This window comes from Coregonus lavaretus (assembly GCF_964263955.1).
Source record: "Coregonus lavaretus genome assembly, contig: HAP1_SCAFFOLD_2732, whole genome shotgun sequence".
NCBI classification, from domain to species: domain Eukaryota; kingdom Metazoa; phylum Chordata; class Actinopteri; order Salmoniformes; family Salmonidae; genus Coregonus; species Coregonus lavaretus.
In genome coordinates this window covers 25,572-47,723 of record NW_028158647.1, presented here as the reverse complement: position 1 = coordinate 47,723, position 22,152 = coordinate 25,572, and the positions used below count along the sequence as shown (strand labels likewise).

The window sequence follows — 22,152 nt, the reverse complement described above, 5'->3', positions numbered from 1 at the left end:
ATGGCATGTACCAGATGCTCAGCAGGCTCTGCTCACAATTACTGGACTGAGGCCAAACCACACAACCAACAACATTAGACACTTTATGGAACACAAAGCCTATTTCATCCTGGAATATCCAAGGACTGAGGTCATCTGCCTTTGGCCTAAAGAGTAGGAATCTGGACTTCACCAAAGAAATCGGAAATACAGACTTTGTCATCCTACAAGAAACATGGTATAGAGGAGACGGACCCACTGGTTGCCCTCTAGGTTACAGAGAGCTGGTATGCTAATTTGGAATAGAGCAGACCTAACTCACTCTATTAAATTAATCAAAACAGGAACATTTTACATTTGGTTAGAAATTCAAAAGGAAATTATCTCAACAGAGAAAAATGTCCTCCTTTGTGCTACCTATATCCCCCCACTAGAATCCCCATACTTTAATGAAGACAGCTTCTCCATCCTGGAGGGGGAAATCAATCATTTCCAGACCCAGGGACATGTACTAGTCTGTGGCGACCTAAATGCCAGAACTGGACAAGAACCTGACACCCTCAGCACACAGGGGGACAAACACCTACCTGGAGGTGACAGCATTTCCTCCCCCATATGCCCCCCTAGGCACAACTACGACAACATAACCAACAAAAACAGGTCACGACTCCTGCAGCTCTGTCGCACGCTGGGTCTGTACATAGTCAATGGTAGGCTTCGAGGGGACTTCTATGGTAGGTACACCTACAGCTCATCTCTTGGCAGTAGTACTGTAGACTACTTTATCACTGACCTCAACCCAGAGTCTCTCAGAGCGTTCAGTCAGCCCACTGACACCCCTATCAGACCACAGCAAAATCACAGTCTACTTGAACAGAGCAATACTCAATCATGAGGCATCAAAGCCAAAGGAACTGAATAATATTAAGAAATGCTATAGATGGAAGGAAAGTGGTGTTGAAACCTACCAAAAAACAATTAGGCAACAACAAATTCAATCCATTCTAGACAACTTCCTGGACAAAACGTTCCACTGTAATAGTGAAGGTGTAAACTTGGCAGTAGAAAACCTAAACAGTATATTTGATCTCTCAGCTTCCCTATCAAATCTAAAAATCTCTAACAGAAAACCAAAGAAAAGTAACAACAGTGATAAATGGTTTGATAAAGAATGCAAAAACCTAAGAAAGAAATTGAGAAACCTATCCAACCAAAAACATAGAGACCCGGAAAACCTGAGCCTTCACTATGGTGAATCACTAAAACAATACAGAAATACACTACGGAAAAAGAAGGAACAGCAAGTCAGAAATCAGCTCAATGTAATTGAAGAATCCATAGACTCTAACCACTTCTGGGAAAATTGGAAAACACTAAACAAACAACAACACGAAGAGCTATCTATCCAAAACGGAGATGTATGGGTAAACCACTTCTCCAATCTTTTTGGCCCTATAACAGAAAACAAACAGCAAAAAATTAGGCCAATACCCGCTAATTATCAAAATACAGAAAAGAGCTGTTAAATTCTATAACCACTTAAAAGGAAGCGATTCCCAAACCTTCCATAACAAAGCCATCACCTACAGAGAGATGAACTTGGAGAAGAGTCCCCTAAGTAAGCTGGTCCTGGGGCTCTGTTCACAAACACAAACAGACCCCACAGAACCCCAGGACAACAACAACAACAACACAATTAGACCCAACCAAATCATGAGAAAACAAAAAGAGAATTACTTGACACATTGGAAAGAACAAACAAAAAAACAGAGCAAACTAGAATGCTATTTGGCCCTAAACAGAGAGTACACAGTGGCAGAATACCTGACCACTGTGACTGACCCAAACTTAAGGAAAGCTTTGACTATGTACAGACTCAGTGAGCATAGCCTTGCTATTGAGAAAGGCCGCCGTAGGCAGACCTGGCTCTCAAGAGAAGACAGGCTATGTGCACACTGCCCACAAAATGAGGTGGAAACTGAGCTGCACTTCCTAACCTCCTGCCAAATGTATGACCATATTAGAGACACATATTTCCCTCAGATTACAGCGATCCACAAAGAATTCAAAAACAAACCCAATTTTGATAAACTCCCTTATCTACTGGGTGAAAAACCACAGTGTGCCATCACAGCTGCAAGATTTGTGACCTGTTGCCACAAGAAAAGGGCAACCAGTGAAGAACAAACACCATTGTAAATACAACCCATATTTATGTTTATTTATTTTCCCACTTGTACTTGTTTCCTATTTGCACATTGTTACAACACTGTATATATACATAATATGACATTTGAAATGTCTTTATTCTTTTGAAACTTCTGAGTGTAATGTTTACTGTTAATATTTATTGTTTATTTCACTTTTGTTTACTATCTACTTCACTTGCTTTGGCAATGTTAACATACGTTTCCCATGCCAATAAAGCCCTTAAATTGAAATTGAATTTAATTGAGAGAGAGAGAGAGCAGGAGGAGGAGTGGCTCCTGTTGCCAGGGACAACAGTATCAACACATCCCCGGCTGGCCACACACACACACATACTGTATACACACACACACACACACACTCACACACTCCCGCCTCTCTTCCACCCTACTCCCAGTAGGGTGTTCCAGCAGCAGCAGCAAACCAGGATTGCAGGAAGCAGGAGGGACACGGCTCAGTGGATTACAGGCTACACCCCTCCTCTCTCCAGACTCACCCTGCTACACCGAGAGGAGAGACTAGTGCTACTGCTGCTCTTTCATCGCATTTTCGCATTTTTTGCCTTTTCCTGCTTGTTTTCTGTTTTATTTTTTCTATAATTCCACTTCATTTTTTGTCTGCTACCTGAAGAGCAAGACTTTAAAAAGTATTTTTTGATTATATTTATTTTTTAAATGGTAATGAAGGTGTCAGAACTAGGAGTCTTTTAAGGCACGTGGAGAAAGGCTTAAAGGCATATGCTTGAGCTATGGGGAAGTCCAACAGCAAACTAAAGCCTGAGGTGGTGGAGGAGCTGACTAGGAAAACCTACTGTAAGTACAGTACCCTCTTTCTATGTCTTTAGAGACTATTTTCATATATGTTTTATTCCCTTCCTTTCTATTCATTTTCCACTGGTCTGTGTCTTGATATAACAAACAATTTTTCCTCTTTTTTAACACTTATCTTTTTATACTTTCTTATTCCCTCTCCAACAGCCTCTGTTATGTGCTGTCTTTGATGGCCCACTTCTAAAAATCATTAACATTTGATTGTATTGAATATATCTGTTGCTACAGAAGAGGATGCCTTGAAATGAATCTAGCATTTTACAATAGAGCCTTAGGTAAAATGACATAACTTACCCGTTGGTTGCGATCCTCGACTTTAAAGCAGGCTATCAGCACTCTGTTGTTGAGAGACAGCCATGTGATCACCAGGTAAGGTGCTTTGTCCAAGTCTTGGATAGTGATTCATTGTATGCAAAAGCCAAGTAAATAGAAGAGCTGAAGAGAGCTGTGTGGGCCCAAAATGGCATAGAGAAAGACACATTTGTAATGGCGATCCTATGGTGGGAGACAATTATGCGACTTTCCTTTGCTATGTAAGCTTTTCAGCTACTCCTACCAAATCAAATCAAATTGTATTTGTCACATGCGCCGAATACAACAGGTGTAGACCTTACCGTGAAATGCTTACTTACAGCCCTTAACCAACAATGCAGTTGGACATTAGGTTGTTAACGAGCAAATCTCAAATCCCCAACTGAAGAGAGACTTATTGAAATCATATATATTGAATATCTGAAAAGTATTTCAGTGTATTACACTGTTGTAAATTGGTTGTACAGCCTTTGGAATGCGGGAAGGTGATAGCCATTTGGCAATGGGGTTTGAAGACATGGACAGAGCAACCATTGTAAATCTTCCTCTCAGATTGAATGGCTTTCCCTCAGGAGTGCTAATGCACGTTAGAGACTGAGTAGTCACTCGAAATCCGTTTAGCGCTTGATGCAATACTTCTGGTGAAGCCATGCTCCAGAACAATGTCGACCAAATAATATGTTGCACTAAATCAGAGTAGGCTAAAATGTAATCAAGTAAAGCAATAACTAAATAGCTGTATCTGTCCTTTTGAGAAACCGTTACAGGCAATACGTCTACATGGTGTCAGCGAAATGCTATCACCTACAGTAGCCTATGTGACTTATTTATCACTCACCACCATACTAACAGAGATAAACTCTGACCTTTTGAGGGGTCAAAGGTTGAACCAGACCTCAAGGAGCACCCCCACGGAGTAAAGATAAACTCTTGCGGATGACGATAAAAGCCACCCCCGCAATGTATGTTATGTCTCACTGTTTCTCTGGTCAAGAACACTCATTGAGATGGTTGAAATTCTCAAAAGCTACCTTCTTTTGTATCTTCTGAAAAAATACGATATTTAAAGCTGCAATATGTAACTTTTTGGGCGACCTGACCAAATTCATTCAGAAATGTGTGTTATAGATCTGTCATTCTCATTGAAAGCAAGTCTAAGAAGCGGTACATCTGGCCTACCTGCGCTATTTCTATGCTTCCCGTTATTGAAGAGATATTTCACAGCGGTTTAGATACAATGATTCTCTACACTATACTTGCTTCTTTGTCACATAAACTGAAATTAGGCTAACTATTCTAATTTTAGCAACCAGGAAATGGCAGCGCGATCTCTGCATAGTGCAACTTTAAAGGTGCTGTATGCAACAATTTCACCTGACAATAGTAATATGTTACCTTATATGTGCGGTAAGGATCGTTGTTGGAGTTGACATTTATTACCAGACAATTACTGATGTACAGTATATATCCTGCTGGTAGTGTTAGATATTAAAGCTGCAATATATAACTTTTCCATATTCACATAGAAATATGTGTTATAGACCTGTCATTCTCATCGAAAGCAAGTCTAAGAAGCGGTATATCTGTTCTATGTGCGCTATTTCTATCCTTCCCGTTATTAAGTTTCATTTATGCTTTTACATTCGGTTTTGTACACCAGCTTCAAACAGCTGAAAATACAATATTTTGGGTTATGGAAATGATATTTCACAGCAGTGTAGATGGTACAATGATTCTCTAAATTAAGCGAACTATACTCATTTTTTACAACCAGGAAATGGCGGAGCAATTTTCGCATAGTGCATCTTTAAGCTTCTCTGCTCAGCCTTGATAGTTTGTTAGCTAGTTAGAATTCAGAAGAGATTTCACAGAAATAAGCAGAAGATGTTCATGTGTTTGTGTGTGTGTGATGGCAAGAGACATTCCTCATGGTGAAGCATAGCGTGTGAACTAATGAGTGTGTGTGTGTGTGTTTATATGTGGATGTGTGTCTGGATGAAGACGCCCCCCATTGAGAATGGAAGCGAGCGTGTCACAGGGGCTAATTTCGTGCTCTCACACTGGGTCTCAGGGAGCGTTTCCTTATTATAGGAGTATGTGTGCCAACCTAAAGTGCTGTCGGGGAGAGGGTGCGGTTGAGACATCACTCTTCGGTTCTGAATGCGACTTCATCGCAGGGAGATCACTTCCATTTAGTCTCATTGCCTCAGCAATCAGCATTCCCCACAGTCAATGTTTCAATTTTAATGCAGGGTGATAGTGATATGATGAGGGATATGCTGTAGAAGCACTTAAGATGGCACTCATATACTCTGGAAAGTGAATTTGTCATGGAAGTCTTCAGTCCTGAGGAGGAAAGTGATGTGCATGCAAAAGGGAATGATGAGAAACCAGCTTTTGTTTGCTACACATCTCTCACCGAGGTCATTTAGTCCAGGGTTTCCCAAACTTGAAATAAGACTACACAAGAACGTACGCTATATGCAGGGTCAGCACCAAATCAATGTGCAGGGTTACTGGTGATAAGCTAGGGGGCTGGTGTAAATGGGTTCTGAGTTAGCTGATTAAGTTGGTTGACTGGTTGAAATCAGTCAATCAATCAATCAAATGTATTTATAAAAGCCCTTTTTTACAGTCTTGCATGATCTTGCTGTTGTCAGATTATGCAAGCTTCTCCTGTTTTCTGCCCTGTAATTGTTTTTCCTTGAGAAATGGAATGGTATAATTAGGTTCTCTTTGGCATAGCTCAACACGCCCACACACACACACACACACACACACACACAGAGTACACACACTCTCTCAATACAGCACACGAACAGTCATACACACTGGCTGAAAGGATCATATTGCCTCAATCCATCAGCACAAGCAACACTCAAACTCACTATACCATGCACACACTCATCCACAAAGCTCCAATTGCCCATCTCTCGATAGCTCTGCACTATGCACGTTCTAGATCTATTCCTCTCTCCTTCTGCTTCTCACTCCCCTTCTCTCCATTCCTTTCCATCTAGCTCTTCCTTTGTTCTTCCCTTTGTCTCTCATTCTGCCTCTCTCTTGTTGCTTCCTCTCCCTTCTTCTCTTGTTGCTTCCTCTCTCTTCTTCTCTTGTTGCTTCCTTTCTCTTCTTCTCTTGTTGCTTCCTCTCTCTTCTTCTCTTGTTGCTTCCTCTCTCTTCTTCTCGTGTAGCTACCTCTCTCTTCTTCTCTTGTTGCTTCCTCTCTCTTCTTCTCGTGTAGCTACCTCTCTCTTCTTCTCTTGTTGCTTCCTCTCTCTTCTCTTGTTGCTTCCTCTCTCTTCTTCTCTTGTTGCTTCCTCTCTCTTCTTCTCTTGTTGCTTCCTCTCTCTTCTTCTCTTGTTGCTTCCTCTCTCTTCTTCTCGTGTAGCTACCTCTCTCTTCTTCTCTTGTTGCTTCCTCTCTCTTCTTCTCTTGTTGCTTCCTCTCTCTTCTTCTCTTGTTGCTTCCTCTCTCTTCTTCTCTTGTTGCTTCCTCTCTCTTCTTCTCTTGTTGCTTCCTCTCTCTTCTTCTCTTGTTGCTTCCTCTCCCTTCTTCTCTTGTTGCTTCCTCTCTCTTCTTCTCTTCCACTTTGTCCTCTTCTTTTCAGCACAGCTTGTCTCTTCTGATTGCTTGTTGCTCTGCCCTTCGCTTGGAGAGGCTCACTCCCTATCCTTTCTCCTTTTAAAGCCTCCCTCTCTCTTTGTTTCCCCCTGCTCTCCTCATCCTCCCCCTGCTCTCCTCCTCCTCCCCCTGCTCTCCACCTCCTCTCCCTACTGTCCTCCTCCTCCCCCTGCTCTCCTCCCCCTACTCTCCTCCTCCTCTCCCTACTGTCCTCCTCCTCCCCCTGCTCTCCTCCTCCTCCCCCTGCCCCTACTGTCCTCCTCCCCCTCCCCTCTCCTCCTCCCCCTACTGTCCTCCCCCTCCCCCTACTCTCCCCCTCCCCTCCTCCCCCTCCTCCTACACTCTTAGATTTTTTTTTGTGCTATCTAGAACCTTAAAAGGGTTCTTTGGCTGTCCCCATAGGATAACCCTTTTTGGTTGCAGGTAGAATCCTTTTGGTTCCAGGTAGAACCCTTTTGGGTTCCATGTAGAATCCTTTCTACAGAGGGTTCTACATGGAACCCAAAAGGGTTCTACCTGGAACCAGAAAGGGTTCTACCTGGAACCAGAAAGGGTTCTCCTATGGGAACAGCCGAAGAACCCTTTTGGAACCCTTTTTTCTAAGAGTGTACTACCTACCTATCTGCATAGAAATTGAACCTAAGCCTGGCCCAGATCGATCGGCTTATCTGGCATGGAGCGTGACGTATACCTTGACCATAAACAGGGAGTTTTGTTGAACAACAGCATAACATCCCACCGCTGCCACCAATTGTTGGCTAATAACTCATTTTTAATACTCTCTCACTCATATACGTTCTGCACTCACTCAAAATCAGAATATTCCCTATTGTCTACTGCAGCTTTACCTTTGTTCCTGCTGATATGCATCTGTTCTGTGGTTTCCATGGAGATGAATTGCTTCCGTGAGCCCACAACATTAGGTTTTTATTTTCCGGACCCAAGGTAGTAGATTTGATTGAATGAAGTTGGTTGTTTTTTTCTTCCACCTGTACGACTGAGTAAAGGAGATTAGGGAGTATGGAGAGCTCTGTTATTTTAAGGTAGACCGTCTCGCATCTCAATGACATCATGTCAGAAATGTTCACATTTGAACTGTAGTGTATCCAACGACAGTCTTTTCTGGGTATATGTTTTTTTGGGGAGGGGGCAATTAAGTTCCTGCTCAACTGTTCTTGATCCACTATTAGCTCAAGTGCTGTCTCAATATCTCTCTTGAGTTTTAAACACTCAGATGCCAGTTTGCATAGTATCAGTCTCTTTCTGAAGAACAGAGGCAGCCCATTAAGTTGATTTCATCCCTAAGCTGCCTTTGCTGTCAACAGAATGGTGATGGAGGCCCATGCAGAGTGTGCAAGCGCATCCAAATAGAACCAATGTACTGGACGTATACTAACGCTGCGCTTGTACTAACCACAAATCACATCATTGGTCCCCATCTCTACTGTGATGTCACCTTTGCCCCCTTAGCCTTAGAAACAAGCGCCTAATAGAGCCATGTCATTCTCTCTGGCAATGCTCACCGTATTCACTGTCATTTTTAATGGCCGACTTTCTCATGGACACTCAGAGGAAATGGGATTTGGTTCAAAAGGCCCCGTAGCTGGAGTCTGAGCATAGAGCTCATTCTAACGTTGGAAGATGGTTGAGTTGAAGTCGTGGACTCGTGGTGCTGTTGATTGGCCATTTGTCAGGAACTCATAAGAAAAATTATAGTTTATCAGAACATACCTAGGTTTTAACAAATGCAGTTGACTCCTGATAAATGCAATTGCTTGGAATGGTTGTGACAGCATGCACTAAACTGGTGCATGCAGATATCAGGAGTAATAACAGAGCTGTAACAGAATATGCACTTGTTAACAGTGCACATGGTGTTAACATTTATGATGTATTGATGTTCTTTCTTGGAATGTAACTTTCTTAATCAGTTTTACTATTAGTTGACTGTAAGTGTTACGGATCCCCCCGGTACTGCTGCTCATTCCGTTCACCAGTTCCGGAGGTCTACGTCACCGGCTTTTTAGGCGTCACTGACATGGATCATTACTCCTTTCATCTCTCTCTCTCCCACACTCTCTCCCACTCCTTGCATGGATTAACTCCACTGACTAATAATGGCTACGCTCCTTTGACCACTCTACCCTGCTCTCCTAACCCCCTGCTATCCCCCACTCTCCCCTGCTCCCCGCCCCCCCTGTGTCACATATAGGCCTACCGTGTCACATATAGGCCTACCGTGTCACATATAGGTCTACCGTGTCACATATAGGTCTACCGTGTCACATATAGGCCTACCGTGTCACATATAGGCCTACCGTGTCACATATAGGTCTACCGTGTCACATATAGGCCTACCGTGTCACATATAGGCCTACCGTGTCACATATAGGTCTACCGTGTCACATATAGGCCTACCGTGTCACATATAGGTCTACCGTGTCACATATAGGCCTACCGTGTCACATATAGGCCTACCGTGCCACATATAGGCCTACCGTGTCACATATAGGCCTACCGTGTCACATATAGGCCTACCGTGTCACATATAGGTCTACCGTGTCACATATAGGCCTACCGTGTCACATATAGGTCTACCGTGTCACATATAGGTCTACCGTGTCACATATAGGCCTACCATGTCACATATAGGCCTACCGTGTCACATATAGGCCTACCATGTCACATATAGGTCTACCGTGTCGGCGTGGGTCCGATTCCGGCCCACACCTGTCTGGCACAAATAACTCAATCCCCTGCTTGACTAGATTTATTTCCACATTTCAAATATGGACAGTCCTGGGATATTTTATGGATCTTGATAAGAAATAACCATATCAGACACTTTGGATAACATAAATAGGAAACAAATCAAATAATAACAATAGACTACATCAACATTAGTTTCCATTCATACAAAGTGTCGAGTAAATTAACACAGTAGATTTCCAATGGTAAACAATGAAATCCTTTATTTGTATTGTACGGAATGCTTGTCAACATCTGCAAATCTGTGTACGTGACCAATAAACTTTGATTTGATTTGGATTTTGGTTGCCACCAGGATTAAGGTAACACAGACATAATCTTTTAGGGAGCGGTAATGAGGTGACCAATAATGGTTGCAATTGAGATCAGCTGTGCGGGTTAATTTAGCGAGTATTGATGGTTTAACAAGACATCAGCTAGTGATAATCTTAGTGCCCTCGATGGTTGCAATAGGCCCCTTGTTATTTGATTATATTCCAATAGGCTACATTCTGTAGGCTACCAGTTAGCCTATCCATTGTGACATCATGAAAGGTGTGAAAACCGATAATCGGCTACTGTTTGTTTCCCTGGCTGAGTTGATTTGGGCCATCAGTTGATTGACAGATGTAGGCCCGCCTACTGTAGAACGATAAACTTTCTTCCAGAGTGGATGCTCGTCTACGTTTTATAGTTAGGCTATGTATAATTTCTCAATTTAGTTCTGGTCTTTGGTGTGGCTTTAATATTTCATTTCGTAAAGCTGACAAGATGTTTATGCATTTGAGCCTATCCAGGTAATTGAGCTGAGACACTTTTCTTTGATATGTAAATTATCATGAAAACATTGAAATATATGCAATTAACTTGTGGGCCTACTGTAGCCTCAGGCTGGTCACTACATCGCCCAGCACAGGGCGCGAACTCCTGAGGCTCTGCGCCCGAAGCGCGCTGCTTCGACCACTGCGCTACAGCAGTTCACAATGCTCTAGCAAGCACAATGTTCCAACATCTAGTGGAAAACCTTCCCAGAAGAGTGGAGGGTGTTATAGCAGCAAAGGGGGGACCAACTCCATATTAATGCCCATGATTTTGGAATGAGAGGTTCTTTTGGCCATGTAGTGTATGTCAATTTATTATAATCCACATAAGAATTCACATGAGACGTTCTGTAGCCGGCACAAGGTACAATGTAAGTATGGTACTGCACTGTGTATACAAACACCGCTTCCAGCTGCCCCCTGGTGGCCATTCTAAATATTTATTCATATATTGAAATCCTCCTGCTGCAGGATTATTTTCCTTCTGCGACGAAAGGGGTCAAATTAAGATCCGACATCTGTAGTTCTAGGTCTGACGATGGTAGTAGTTAACCCGCCAGCTACACAGACCTGCACATTTTATTTTCACGTGGTCCTTTCCAGTACAGTGTCAGCAACTATGGTGGATGTGTAACCAGGCCGGGGCAGTACAGCTCAGCTCTGGTTGGCTGTTTACGCACAATATAGGGGGGGAAACACAGCTATGGTAAACCAGGATGGCATAGAGACGTATGGAGTTATATTAGTTGCACCAGAAATCGAATCTGAATTTCTTCATTTTGAATTTGTGTTAAGAAATATACTTTCTGTTGGCACTAAAATCACTCCATAGAGGGGTTTCATTATTCATACTCTCTACCTTTTATTTAGGCTTTTGTATGTATATACATATTATCTTTAAATTATTAAGATGAGCAGGACTACACATAGCATTTCACTCCCAGGAGATGTAAGTTATTTCAGCGACTGAATAACATATGAAGCAGTCAATACTGTTGGAAACTAGGGCTGGTACAGATTAGCCTAGTCAACTGCACTAATCAACATTGTTAGATGTGGTCCATTAACAACCATGTAAACCTAATGTTACCTCAGATGTAACAGCCTCTCCCTGTAAATACATAATAACAAAGTGATCAATGTCTGTCTTGTGTGTTGTCTTTTTGTCAAGTTTTTATTCTTCTAACAATCTCCTTTTCTCTGTTTTCTGTCTGCAGTCACGGAAAAAGAGGTACAACAATGGTAAGTTTCTCTCATTGGGCTCCCGAGTGGCGCAGCGGTCTAAGGCACTGCATCTCAGTGCTTGAGGCGTCACTACAGACCCCCTGGTTCGATTCCAGGCTGTATCACAACCGGCCGTGATTGGCAGTCACATAGGGCGGCGCACAATTGGCCCAGCGTCGGCCGGTGTAGGCCATCATTGTAAATAAGAATTTGTTCTTAACTGACTTGCCTAGTTAAATAAAGGTATAAAATAAATTGTCACAGCTAACAATTAAGTCAACCTCATTTAGCAAATTCTGCATTATACTTGTGTACAGTCAGTCAACAACAATGCAATACAGCTGTGAGAACTGCAGGTTCAGCCGCAGAGCTGCACTGCACCCCTGGAGCAGGTTAGGGGTTAAGTGCCTTGCTCAAGGGCACAACAGCTGTAGGTGCATTATAGTCGGCACCAGAACGCAATGGCACTCTGTTCTGTCGATTTTGCATCGACCATATTTGTGGAACGCTAAAACTTTCAGCAGACTCCTACAGTGTTTATGTTACAGCAACCGTCCTGTTCAGCCTTCGTTGCCATGGACACCCAATGCATCACTGGGTTTTCATAACCACATCTTGAAATAGAAGGCACTTTGTAAGGCTTTACAGCTTTCAAAGTACTGTAGCTGATGCCTCTTGAGTTGAATTTGGACAGACACCGTCCTTTGAATGAAACGTTAAATTGAGGTGGTTGGTAAAGATCCTGTGACATCGCAAAAGAATGGGTGTCCTTTCTAAATGTCATACCTGGCCCTTCACAGTAATGTAGTAGCATTGTCCTATAATTATCCCATGCCTCAAATAAGCTAAATCACTGCTTTCTCCTCCACTATGATGTGTGGTGAGCGCTCGGTCACAAAATGGCTGCCTTGTTTCACCCAATTTGGCGTTGGATGGGTTGACTTCTATCCCTATATAGTGGGGGTGGAAAACACTGTGAAACCTAGTAAGAAGGGCTTGATGAAAACAATCCATCATTGGCTGTCCTCTGACGTATGGTGGTGGGCTGGCCGGGCTCTGTGCCCAGACTCAGTGTGTTGGCTGAGGTGTCAGGCCACACACATATGTACGTGGGCCAGGTACCACAACAGAGCCCAGTGGCACAGCTCTCTCCTGCCTGAGGCTTTGCTGGCACCGCCACCAGTCGGGGCAGCTGCAGACATAACCTCGCTAGACCCGCCTGGCCCTCATCCTGTAGCCAGAGGGCCACACCCTGACAAGCTGCTGCCGTGGTAGCTGTGTACCACAACCCTGTTGTTATCTCCTCATGGTCATTATAACCTCTGGCTAGTCTCTGGGGTTACGAAGGTAGTCCCGTGTCCTGATGTTGAGGACAGCTTTGATACACTGCCAATGTTTTTCTAAATGTCACCCCTTTCCATTTCAGCTAAATTATGGTGAGGCTTCCGATTGGTTACCCGTTTTGCCGGTCGTCAGCCTCATTATTATATTTAGGCAGAACTCACTGTTTTTATGAAAAGTAAAACATGCACGATTGGACATACGACAACTTAAATATGTAAAAATATCAGTGAGGATTGAGTGAAGTTTACAGACACCTACAATGCGTTGAAGCTGGCCGCAAGAGCAGAACACAAGAGATGTGGTGTCGCAAAAGCAGCTAAACATTTATGTTCGACATAGCCAATTGAAACAAAGGACGTTTCTGTCACAACAAATCACCTCAGACCCAGACCAGTGCAAGACTATTTCTGATTTCCAAATACTTTGCTGCTTGTGCCAAGTTCCGTGGCTTACTCTCTTGTGGCGCCCCGTACACACCACAGATGGAGAGCTGTTGACACTGGGCCGAGTGCCCACTCTGATAAAAAACTTATTAAGAACCGTGGAGAGACATGTTACTGAATGAAATGACATGTAGACTCAAAGGAGGAAGAAAAGTCTGAAGGAGAAGGCGAGACAGAAAATGACAGAAAATGCTGCAAAGCGCATACTGAAAAGTTTACAGCAAATGCCTTAAAGCTTACTCTGATCCGCTCCCCAGTCCCCACTCATGCCTCTGTCATGCCCATGTCCCCAGTCATGCCCAAGTCATGCCCCTGTCATGCCCCTGTCCCCAGTACCTAGTCATGCCCCTGACCCCAGTTATACCTTTGTGAGTTGGGCTAGACTGAAATGTGTTTGTCTCTCTCTATAGCTGCAAAAAGGCCTACGAGAGCTTCTATCACAGCTCAAAGATCACACTGTGAGAGGAAGCCATTGGAAAGACAACACACACACACACACAAACTTCTCCGCCCGCCACCAACCACAATACCCTGCCGATCCCTCTGCCTCGCTTGTGTTCTTTTAAGTGATTTTGCATCACCCCGTGCTGTGAAGATTCTCCCCCACAGCGTTCACAGTGCTAGCTAGCTGACATGAATAGAGGCGAGCGAGCGATTTCAAATCACAATGCCAGGGGATTGTTCTGTCTGCCGAGTAGGCAAACAACACATCAAGCGGTAATAAAACGGGGGCTGTCGCTGTCATCCACTAGTGAGCCTACAGCTCACATCCTTGTGTGGGAGCACAGTATCAGTCCCTCATCTCTTCCTTGTTCAGATACAGATACAGTGTGTGAAAGTCAAAGAAAACTGAACAGTGTGGGTAAACTGAAAGGCTTTGGATGAAAAACTCTGTGGTCTTTCTCAAGGCTTGGTGTAGTTTTGTTTGAGTAGCAGTAAGGTAAGAGTGCCTGGAGTTTGATAAACGGCATTGGCACTTGGCTTGGAACCGGTGCTATGGTGACATGAAAATAGAGCTCCACGCCAGTGGTGGGTTTGGCGTAGAAAAATAGAAGCGTATGCAGAAAAGTACCTCATACCTACAGTTAAAATATGGTGGTGGATCTTTGATGTTATGGGGCTATTTTGCTTCCACTGGTCCTGGGGCCCTTGTTAAGGTCAACGGCATCATGAACTTTACCAAGTGCCAGGACATTTTAGCCAAAACCCTGGTTGCCTCTGCCAGGAGGCTGAAACTTGGCCACAAGTGGCTCTACCAGCAAGATAATAACCACAAGCACCAATCAAAATCCACAAAGAAATGGTTAATTTACCACAAAATCAGCATTTTGCAATGGCAATCTCAGTCTCCGGACTTGAACCCCATTGAAAACCTGTGGTTTGAATTGAAGAGGGCAGTCCATAAGAACAAACAAACGATATCAAGGATCTGAAAATATTCTGTATGGAGGAATGGTCTAAGATCCCTCCTAACGTGTTCTCCAAACTCATAAAACATTTTAGAAAAAGGCTCAGTATCATGCTAGAGTAAAAGGGGTGCAGGCCTCCCGAGTGGCGCAGCAGTCTAAGGCCCTGCATCGCAGTGCTTGAGGTGTCACTACAGACCCAGGTTTGATCCCAGGCTGTGTCGTGACCGGGAGTCCCATAGGGCGGCGCACAATTGGCCCAGCTTCGTCCGGGTTAGGGGAGGGTTTGGCCGGGGGCCTTAACTTGACTCATCGCGCTCTAGCGACTCCTTGTGACGGGCCGGACGCCTGCAGGCTGACTCGGTCGTCAGTGTTTCCTCCGCCACATTGGTGCAGCTGGCTTCCGGGTTAAGCGGGCGGGTGTTAAGAAGGTTTGGCGGGTGATGTTTTGGAGGACGCATGACTTGACCTTCGCCTCTCCTGAGCCCGTTGGGAAGTTGCAGCGATGAGACAAGATCGAAAAATACAAAAGGGGTGCTAATAATTTTTGAGAATAGTTTTTATACTTGTTAAACAAAATCTATTTCTCTGAGCAATTGTATTAGTATAAAATAATATCATTTTCCAACTTTTTTGAGCATACAATATAGCTCAGTATTTATTTATTTATTATTATATACAGTATTTCTTTGCTCATTTTCTTTTAAATTATATTTATTCGTAGTTTATTTCAGAAAAATTCAAAATATCAAATATTTGATGTATTTATTATGCCTCCTTCCAAGCAGACACAGCTCTTATCAGTGTGTTACTTGATAGCAGGACATTCATTATCAGATCTTTCCAGCAGGCCTTAGGGAGCCTTACTTTGGGAATGAGTTTCATCAGTCACACTGAATGGAGTAATTGTTCCATTCATCGATTCACCTCACCTGTTTTCTCTCCTCCCTCCCCTCCTCCCTCCCCTCTTCCTGGGCATCCCCCTCTCCTTCCTTTCCCCATTCCTCCCTCCATCCACCCCCAGGTATAAGGGTTTTATTAAGGACTGTCCTAGTGGTCAGTTGGATTCAGCTGGCTTCCAGAAGATTTACAAGCAATTCTTCCCCTTTGGTGACCCCACCAAGTTCGCCAGCTTCGTCTTCAATGTGTTTGACGAGAACAAGGTAACAGGCTGCCTGCGGAATGCATTTATGTTCATTTTATATTCTTAGAAGCCAGGACAACAGTAAACCAATTAACAACCTTACTGGCTTAGTGTATGAAAGGACATCACTTAACATCCCTTATCAAATGCTTGGATTGGGTTCCATTGCATAACTGAAATGGTTACAGTGAGGGAAAAAAGTATTTGATCCCCTGCTGATTTTGTACGTTTGCCCACTGACAAAGACATGATCAGTCTATAATTTTAATGGTAGGTTTATTTTTAACAGTGAGAGCCAGAATAACAACAAAAAAACCCAGAAAAACGCATGTCAAAAATGTTATAAATTGATTTGCATTTTAATGAGGGAAATACGTATTTGACCCCTCTGCAAAACATGACTTAGTACTTGGTGGCAAAACCCTTGTTGGCAATCACAGAGGTCAGACATTTCTTGTAGTTGGCCACCAGGTTTGCACACATCTCAGAAGGGATTTTGTCCCACTCCTCTTTGCAGATCTTCTCCAAGTCATTAAGGTTTCGAGCCTGACGTTTGGCAACTCAAACCTTCAGCTCGCTCCACAGATTTTCTATGGGATTAAGGTCTGGAGACTGGCTAGGCCACTCCAGGACCTTAATGTGCTTCTTCTTGAGCCACTCCTTTGTTGCCTTGGCCGTGTGTTTTGGGTCATTGTCATGCTGGAATACCCATCCACGACCCATTTCAATGCCCTGGCTGAGGGAAGGAGGTTCTCACCCAATATTTGATGGTATATGGCCCCGTCCATCGTCCCTTTGATGCGGTGAAGTTGTCCTGTCCCCTTAGCAGAAAAACACCCCCAAAGCATAATGTTTCCACCTCCATGTTTGACGGTGGGGATGGTGTTCTTGGAGTCATAGGCAGCATTCCTCCTCCTCCAAACACGGCGAGTTGAGTTGATGCCAAAGAGCTCGATTTTGGTCTCATCTAACCACAACACTTTTACCCAGTTCTCCTCTGAATCATTCAGATGTTCATTGGCAAACTTCAGACGGGCCTGTATATGTGCTTTCTTGAGCAGGGGGACCTTGCGGGCGCTGCAGGATTTCAGTCCTTCACGGCATAGTGTGTTACCAATTATTTTCTTGGTGTCTATGGTCCCAGGTGCCTTGATATCATTGACAAGATCCTCCTGTGTAGTTCTGGGCTGATTCCTCACCATTCTCATGATCATTGCAACTCCACAAGGTGAGATCTTGCATGGAGCTCCAGGCCGAGGGAGATTGACAGTTCTTTTGTGTTTCTTCCATTTGCGAATAATCACACCAACTGTTGTCACCTTCTCGCCAAGCTGCTTGGCGATGGTCTTGTAGCCCATTCCAGCCTTGTGTAGGTCTACAATCTTGTCCCTGACATCCTTGGAGAGCTCTTTGGTCTTGGCCATGGTGGAGAGTTTGGAATCTGATTGATTGATTGCTTCTGTGGACAGGTATCTTTTATACAGGTAACAAACTGAGTTTAGGAGCACTCCCTTTAAGAGTGTGCTCCTAATCTCAGCTCTTTGCCTGTATAAAAGACATCTGGGTGCCAGAAATCTTTCTGATTGAGAGGGGGTCAAATACTTATTTCCCTCATTAAAATGCAAATCAATTTATAACATTTTTGACATGTGTTTTTCTTGAGTTATTTGTTGTTATTCTGTCTCTCACTGTTCAAATAAACCTAACATTAAAATTATAGACTGATCATTTCTTTGTCAGGTGGCAAACGTACAAAATCAGCAGGGGATCAAATACTTTTTTTCCCTCACTGTATGTCATGGCTAATGTACTGGTCCTCTGTAGCGCAGTTGGTTGAGCATGCCACTTGCACTATGGGTTTGATTCCCGGGACCACCCATACACAAAAGCTGTATGCAAGCAAGACTGTAAGTTTCTTTGGATAAAAGCGTTTGCTAAATGGCTTTAATTGTTTTTTTGCTTGCATTGAGTGTCCTCGCTGTCTGCAGTCATTTCCATTGAGAAGCCAGACTCGTTTTTTTGTCTGCTATCTTTCCTAGAGCCATTTGTGAGATTAGATTGAATGGTTGGTCTCTGTCACTCTTCAGTGGAGAAAATAGCTCCCCTACTTCCCTGTGCTCTACTTCTTCCCTTCACTCTCTTTCCTTCCTTTTGTTCATTCTCTTGTACTTACATCTCCCTCTCTCCTTCTGTTTCTCTGCAGGATGGACGTATTGAGTTTGCAGAGTTCATCCAGGCCCTGTCAGTCACCTCCAGAGGGACCCTGGATGAGAAGCTCAGATGTAAGCCTGGAGAAAATATCCTAGGGCCTAAGCTTTAGCTCAGCAGGCTAGCACAGTCTTGTGGCGTGCAGTCGACCCGGGTTCAAACCCAGTCGGTCACAGCATTAAAAATGACACACCAATTCCCTCTTTCTCTCTCTCCCTCCTCCCTGTCCTGTTCTCTCACTGCCTTGTACTACCATTTCCAACCTTTGACCTAGCCATGCTGGATCTGCATCACCAAGGTGCTCTCTAACCTTCCCAGACACCTGTATGTGGTCACAGCTGTCGTTGTACCTGAACAGCAGGGATAACAGGAATAAACGCTATGTAGGCAGAATGTCGAGCTATACTGACACTTTTTCACACATGCATGCAGATCCTCCCTCACTGTCACACACACACACAAACACCCCTGCATGCCTCAGGTCTTTAGCAGGAGTTGATCCACTGCTGACAGTTGTTGATGCATTAATTGGCTAACAGTTCGAGAGGTGTTAGGATGCATTTCAATCGAAGTGAAATTAAGTGTCACCTTTCTGTATATATTAGCAGTCCTAAGGAATATATAAAAAGTTTTCTCTGTGTGCTGTTTTCATGGCTTTTGCAGGGGCCTTCAAGCTTTACGACCTGGATAACGACGGTTACATAACTCGGGATGAGATGTTGAATATTGTGGATGCCATTTACCAGATGGTGGTAAGTCCTCCCTCGGATGTCTCAGTATCAAATATTCAGCTTTGATCTATTCTCGTAATTTTGTTGATGGGGACGGAGCATCATAATCAGTATTTCAATGGGAAAGTCTGGTTGTTAATCTTAATTGAGCCATTCTGGGACAGTTTAGATGATACCTTGTAGTGTTTAGCCTTTAAAGAAACATTCAGTAATTTCCTGCAGGTAATTGAGGCATTTATGTGTGTGCGTATGTGTTTTTTTGCGCGCAGCCGCGCGTACAGGGGAACACGGTGGGTACAATGTCAATATAATTTACCAAGGACCTCTTTTTGGTTTTATTTGCAGCTATGGGCAGCGCTCCGGGCTTATGGTGTGCCATGGGGAACAGAGCTAACTACGAATCCTGTAAAAAACAAAACTATGCTCATTGGATTCAATCCGATCTCGCTTTGTCAGCTTTGCACCTTTTAAAGGCAATGTTCCTGGGTTCACGGTAAACGCTGCATACGTCGGCTCAATCTGAAATTAGGCCTACCTTTAAATGTCAAGCGTGCTATAACACAGCTCTACCGCTGATCGGATTGAATCCCGGCCTTAGTCTATAAATGATATACATACCTTCTGACAGCCACAAATAAACCTCTATCCCTTAACACACAATGGTGTAGGGATCTATCCTTACCAGACTGGCATCAACTGGTGCTCGGTCTGTTCCAACATCTCACTATCATCAAGAAATCACAATCATCAGATGACCTATTTTGATTTCATACATCGACTATACACCACACCCCGTAAAATATTTCAAATGAAAATAATTCCCATTCCAAATTGTTTGCTCTGCCCCCATGGTGCCCAAGTCACTTTTTTGCATATGGTTTTATGAATGTCCAGAGGTCTCCTCATTTTGGAATCAGGTTTCGATGTCTATCCACCATTGTTGCAAAAAAATATTCCCTTTTCACCAACAACACTACTGTCAATCATTGTTCTTCCATGGCTCTTACTGTTTGTGAAAAGCGAATATGTCTTGCTGGACTTACAGCACCGCAAAAGCTTATTGCTTTACTTTGGCAGGAGCTTCACTCTCTGCCAAGGCGTCAATGTGTGCTTTCATTTATGAACATTGCAAACTGGATCTTTCTGTGTCCCGCATGCATGGTGCTAAAGAGGCAAATGTTGAGTTATTAACTTCTGTTGTTAAAAAAAGAGAATAGTTATGATCTGCAATTTGTGATATTTCCTGAAAACAAGGTCCTGTGAGGGTGGGGTGGATGTTTTGATTTTGTCTTAACTGTTGTATTTTGTCTGTGTTACCATGCATATGTTAAATTAAATTTAAAAAAACATTTGGTCACAAAAAAAGGGGAACACGGTGGAGTTGCCTGAGGAAGAAAACACACCAGAGAAGAGAGTGGACCGAATCTTTGCCATGATGGACAAGGTAGAGTAAACCCATCACACACACACACACCTGTCTAATGCATGGGAAATATAGGCCAACGGCTCCAATGTATCTTCTTAGCCTGCTCAGTAGGATACATGTGCCCTGTGCGGCTGGCACTGCTCACTTAGAAGGCCTGTTTTCAGTCGGAAAACTCTGATGCCCCCCTCAAGGAGGCACTAGCTAGCCCAAGCCCTGAGGCTTTTTGTCAGATAGACTCCTTATCAAACCCAATGGAGAGTTAGATACTCTCTCAAGAGGCATTCGGAACTGGGCCAGACCAACGCTGACTGATGCGGTTGTATAAGGGTGCAGTAAATAGGCTATACATTATGCTGAGACTTAGGTCTGATGAAGAGTGCCCTCTACTGGTTTAAAGATTGAACAGCAATCCAGCCATTATCCATTCAGTAATATGTGATTTAAATAAAGTATTATTAAAATGTGAGGATTTGTCGTTTTTCAGAACGCAGACGGAATGTTGACCCTGCAGGAATTCCAGGAGGGCTCCAAAGCAGACCCCTCCATCGTCCAGGCTCTATCGCTGTACGACGGGCTGGTGTAGCAGCTCCCCTACACTCCCCACAGTGAGTACCGCATCCTCTCAAATTATGATTTACGTGAACATTTTACAGTTGAGTTTTCTCCTCCTATACATGTATTTATTTTCTTCCCACCACAGTTGTCCATGATGGCCTGTCAACGTTGTGTCACCCTGCTAAGTGAGTGATGGAGTCTGCTACCTGTCTTGTCCTCTGACTCCTCCTCAGCCTATTAAGGAAGAGAGCGGGAATCATGGAAGCTGACAATGGTGGGCCGCTGCTGTCAATCACTCATCATCATGGTTTCCAGGATTAGAGTAAATTTAACAACCGCAAACTCGTTCGCCTTCGCAGAAGCTAGTGGCGTTGATGTGTTTACAAGACATTTATCTGACAGACAGAAGGAAGTTAGGTACTTTTCTGTAAAAGGAAGAAGACCAGGGTTCATTAGGCGAAAAACAATCTGAAACAGGGAGGGACTACCTGGACTTTGTCCAATACGAAATGTTCATTTCCCGTTGCGAAACAACTTTTTAAAAATTCCATTGCGAAGCCTAATGAACATTGAACTACATGGGACTGAACACAGACTACTAGTTTAAGGACCGTGGATCTAAGCAGTTACCATCTTTATGTATTTATGTTCTGTGATACTGAGCATCAGTTCAATATGCTGCAGCCAACGACTAGAAACTGCTACTGCCACACTGACTGTCTTTTAGAACGTTTGGAAAAGTGCACCTTATTTAATTGTATTTAAATAACAGCAGCTCATGTTTGACATCAGCATGAATTAATATTGATTCTGTGTTCCTGCCGCACAAAGCTCTAATTGTCGAAGTACGTCATTGATTTCAACACCAACTAAGACCTGCGAAGCGAACAAGGGCGAGGTTCGTCGGTGTACTGATGCTGTATGAGTTTGAGCCAACTATTACATAGAGATTCATAGAGATTAAATGCTGAGCAGTTGCTTGTCTATGAGCAGTCCTAGAGGCTTACACTACTGAATTGCGGACACACTATAATCAGTGTCTTCTCTCAAATGTACCATCATAACTGAACCGTTGTGCTGTCATGCAACATGCAATATAAATGTATCATGAGTTGGAAAAGGGTGGAATGACACGGATTGTGGTGGGAA

General features: G+C 43.5%; 1 protein-coding gene across 1 annotated transcript; it reads left to right on the top strand.

Moving 5' to 3' along the window:
• Positions 1–2,935: 2,935 nt before the first annotated feature.
• Positions 2,936–21,201, top strand: LOC311123715 (neuronal calcium sensor 1; the record flags this gene model as incomplete). The annotated part of the gene is made up of 8 exons (XM_084197954.1): positions 2,936–2,999; positions 11,740–11,764; positions 15,964–16,102; positions 18,287–18,365; positions 18,955–19,043; positions 20,389–20,466; positions 20,933–21,053; positions 21,149–21,201. The coding sequence occupies 7 exons, from the start codon at positions 2,936–2,938 to the stop codon at positions 21,029–21,031; spliced, it is 573 nt and encodes a 190-aa protein (XP_084054080.1). The 3' UTR covers positions 21,032–21,053; positions 21,149–21,201.
• Positions 21,202–22,152: the final 951 nt, after the last annotated feature.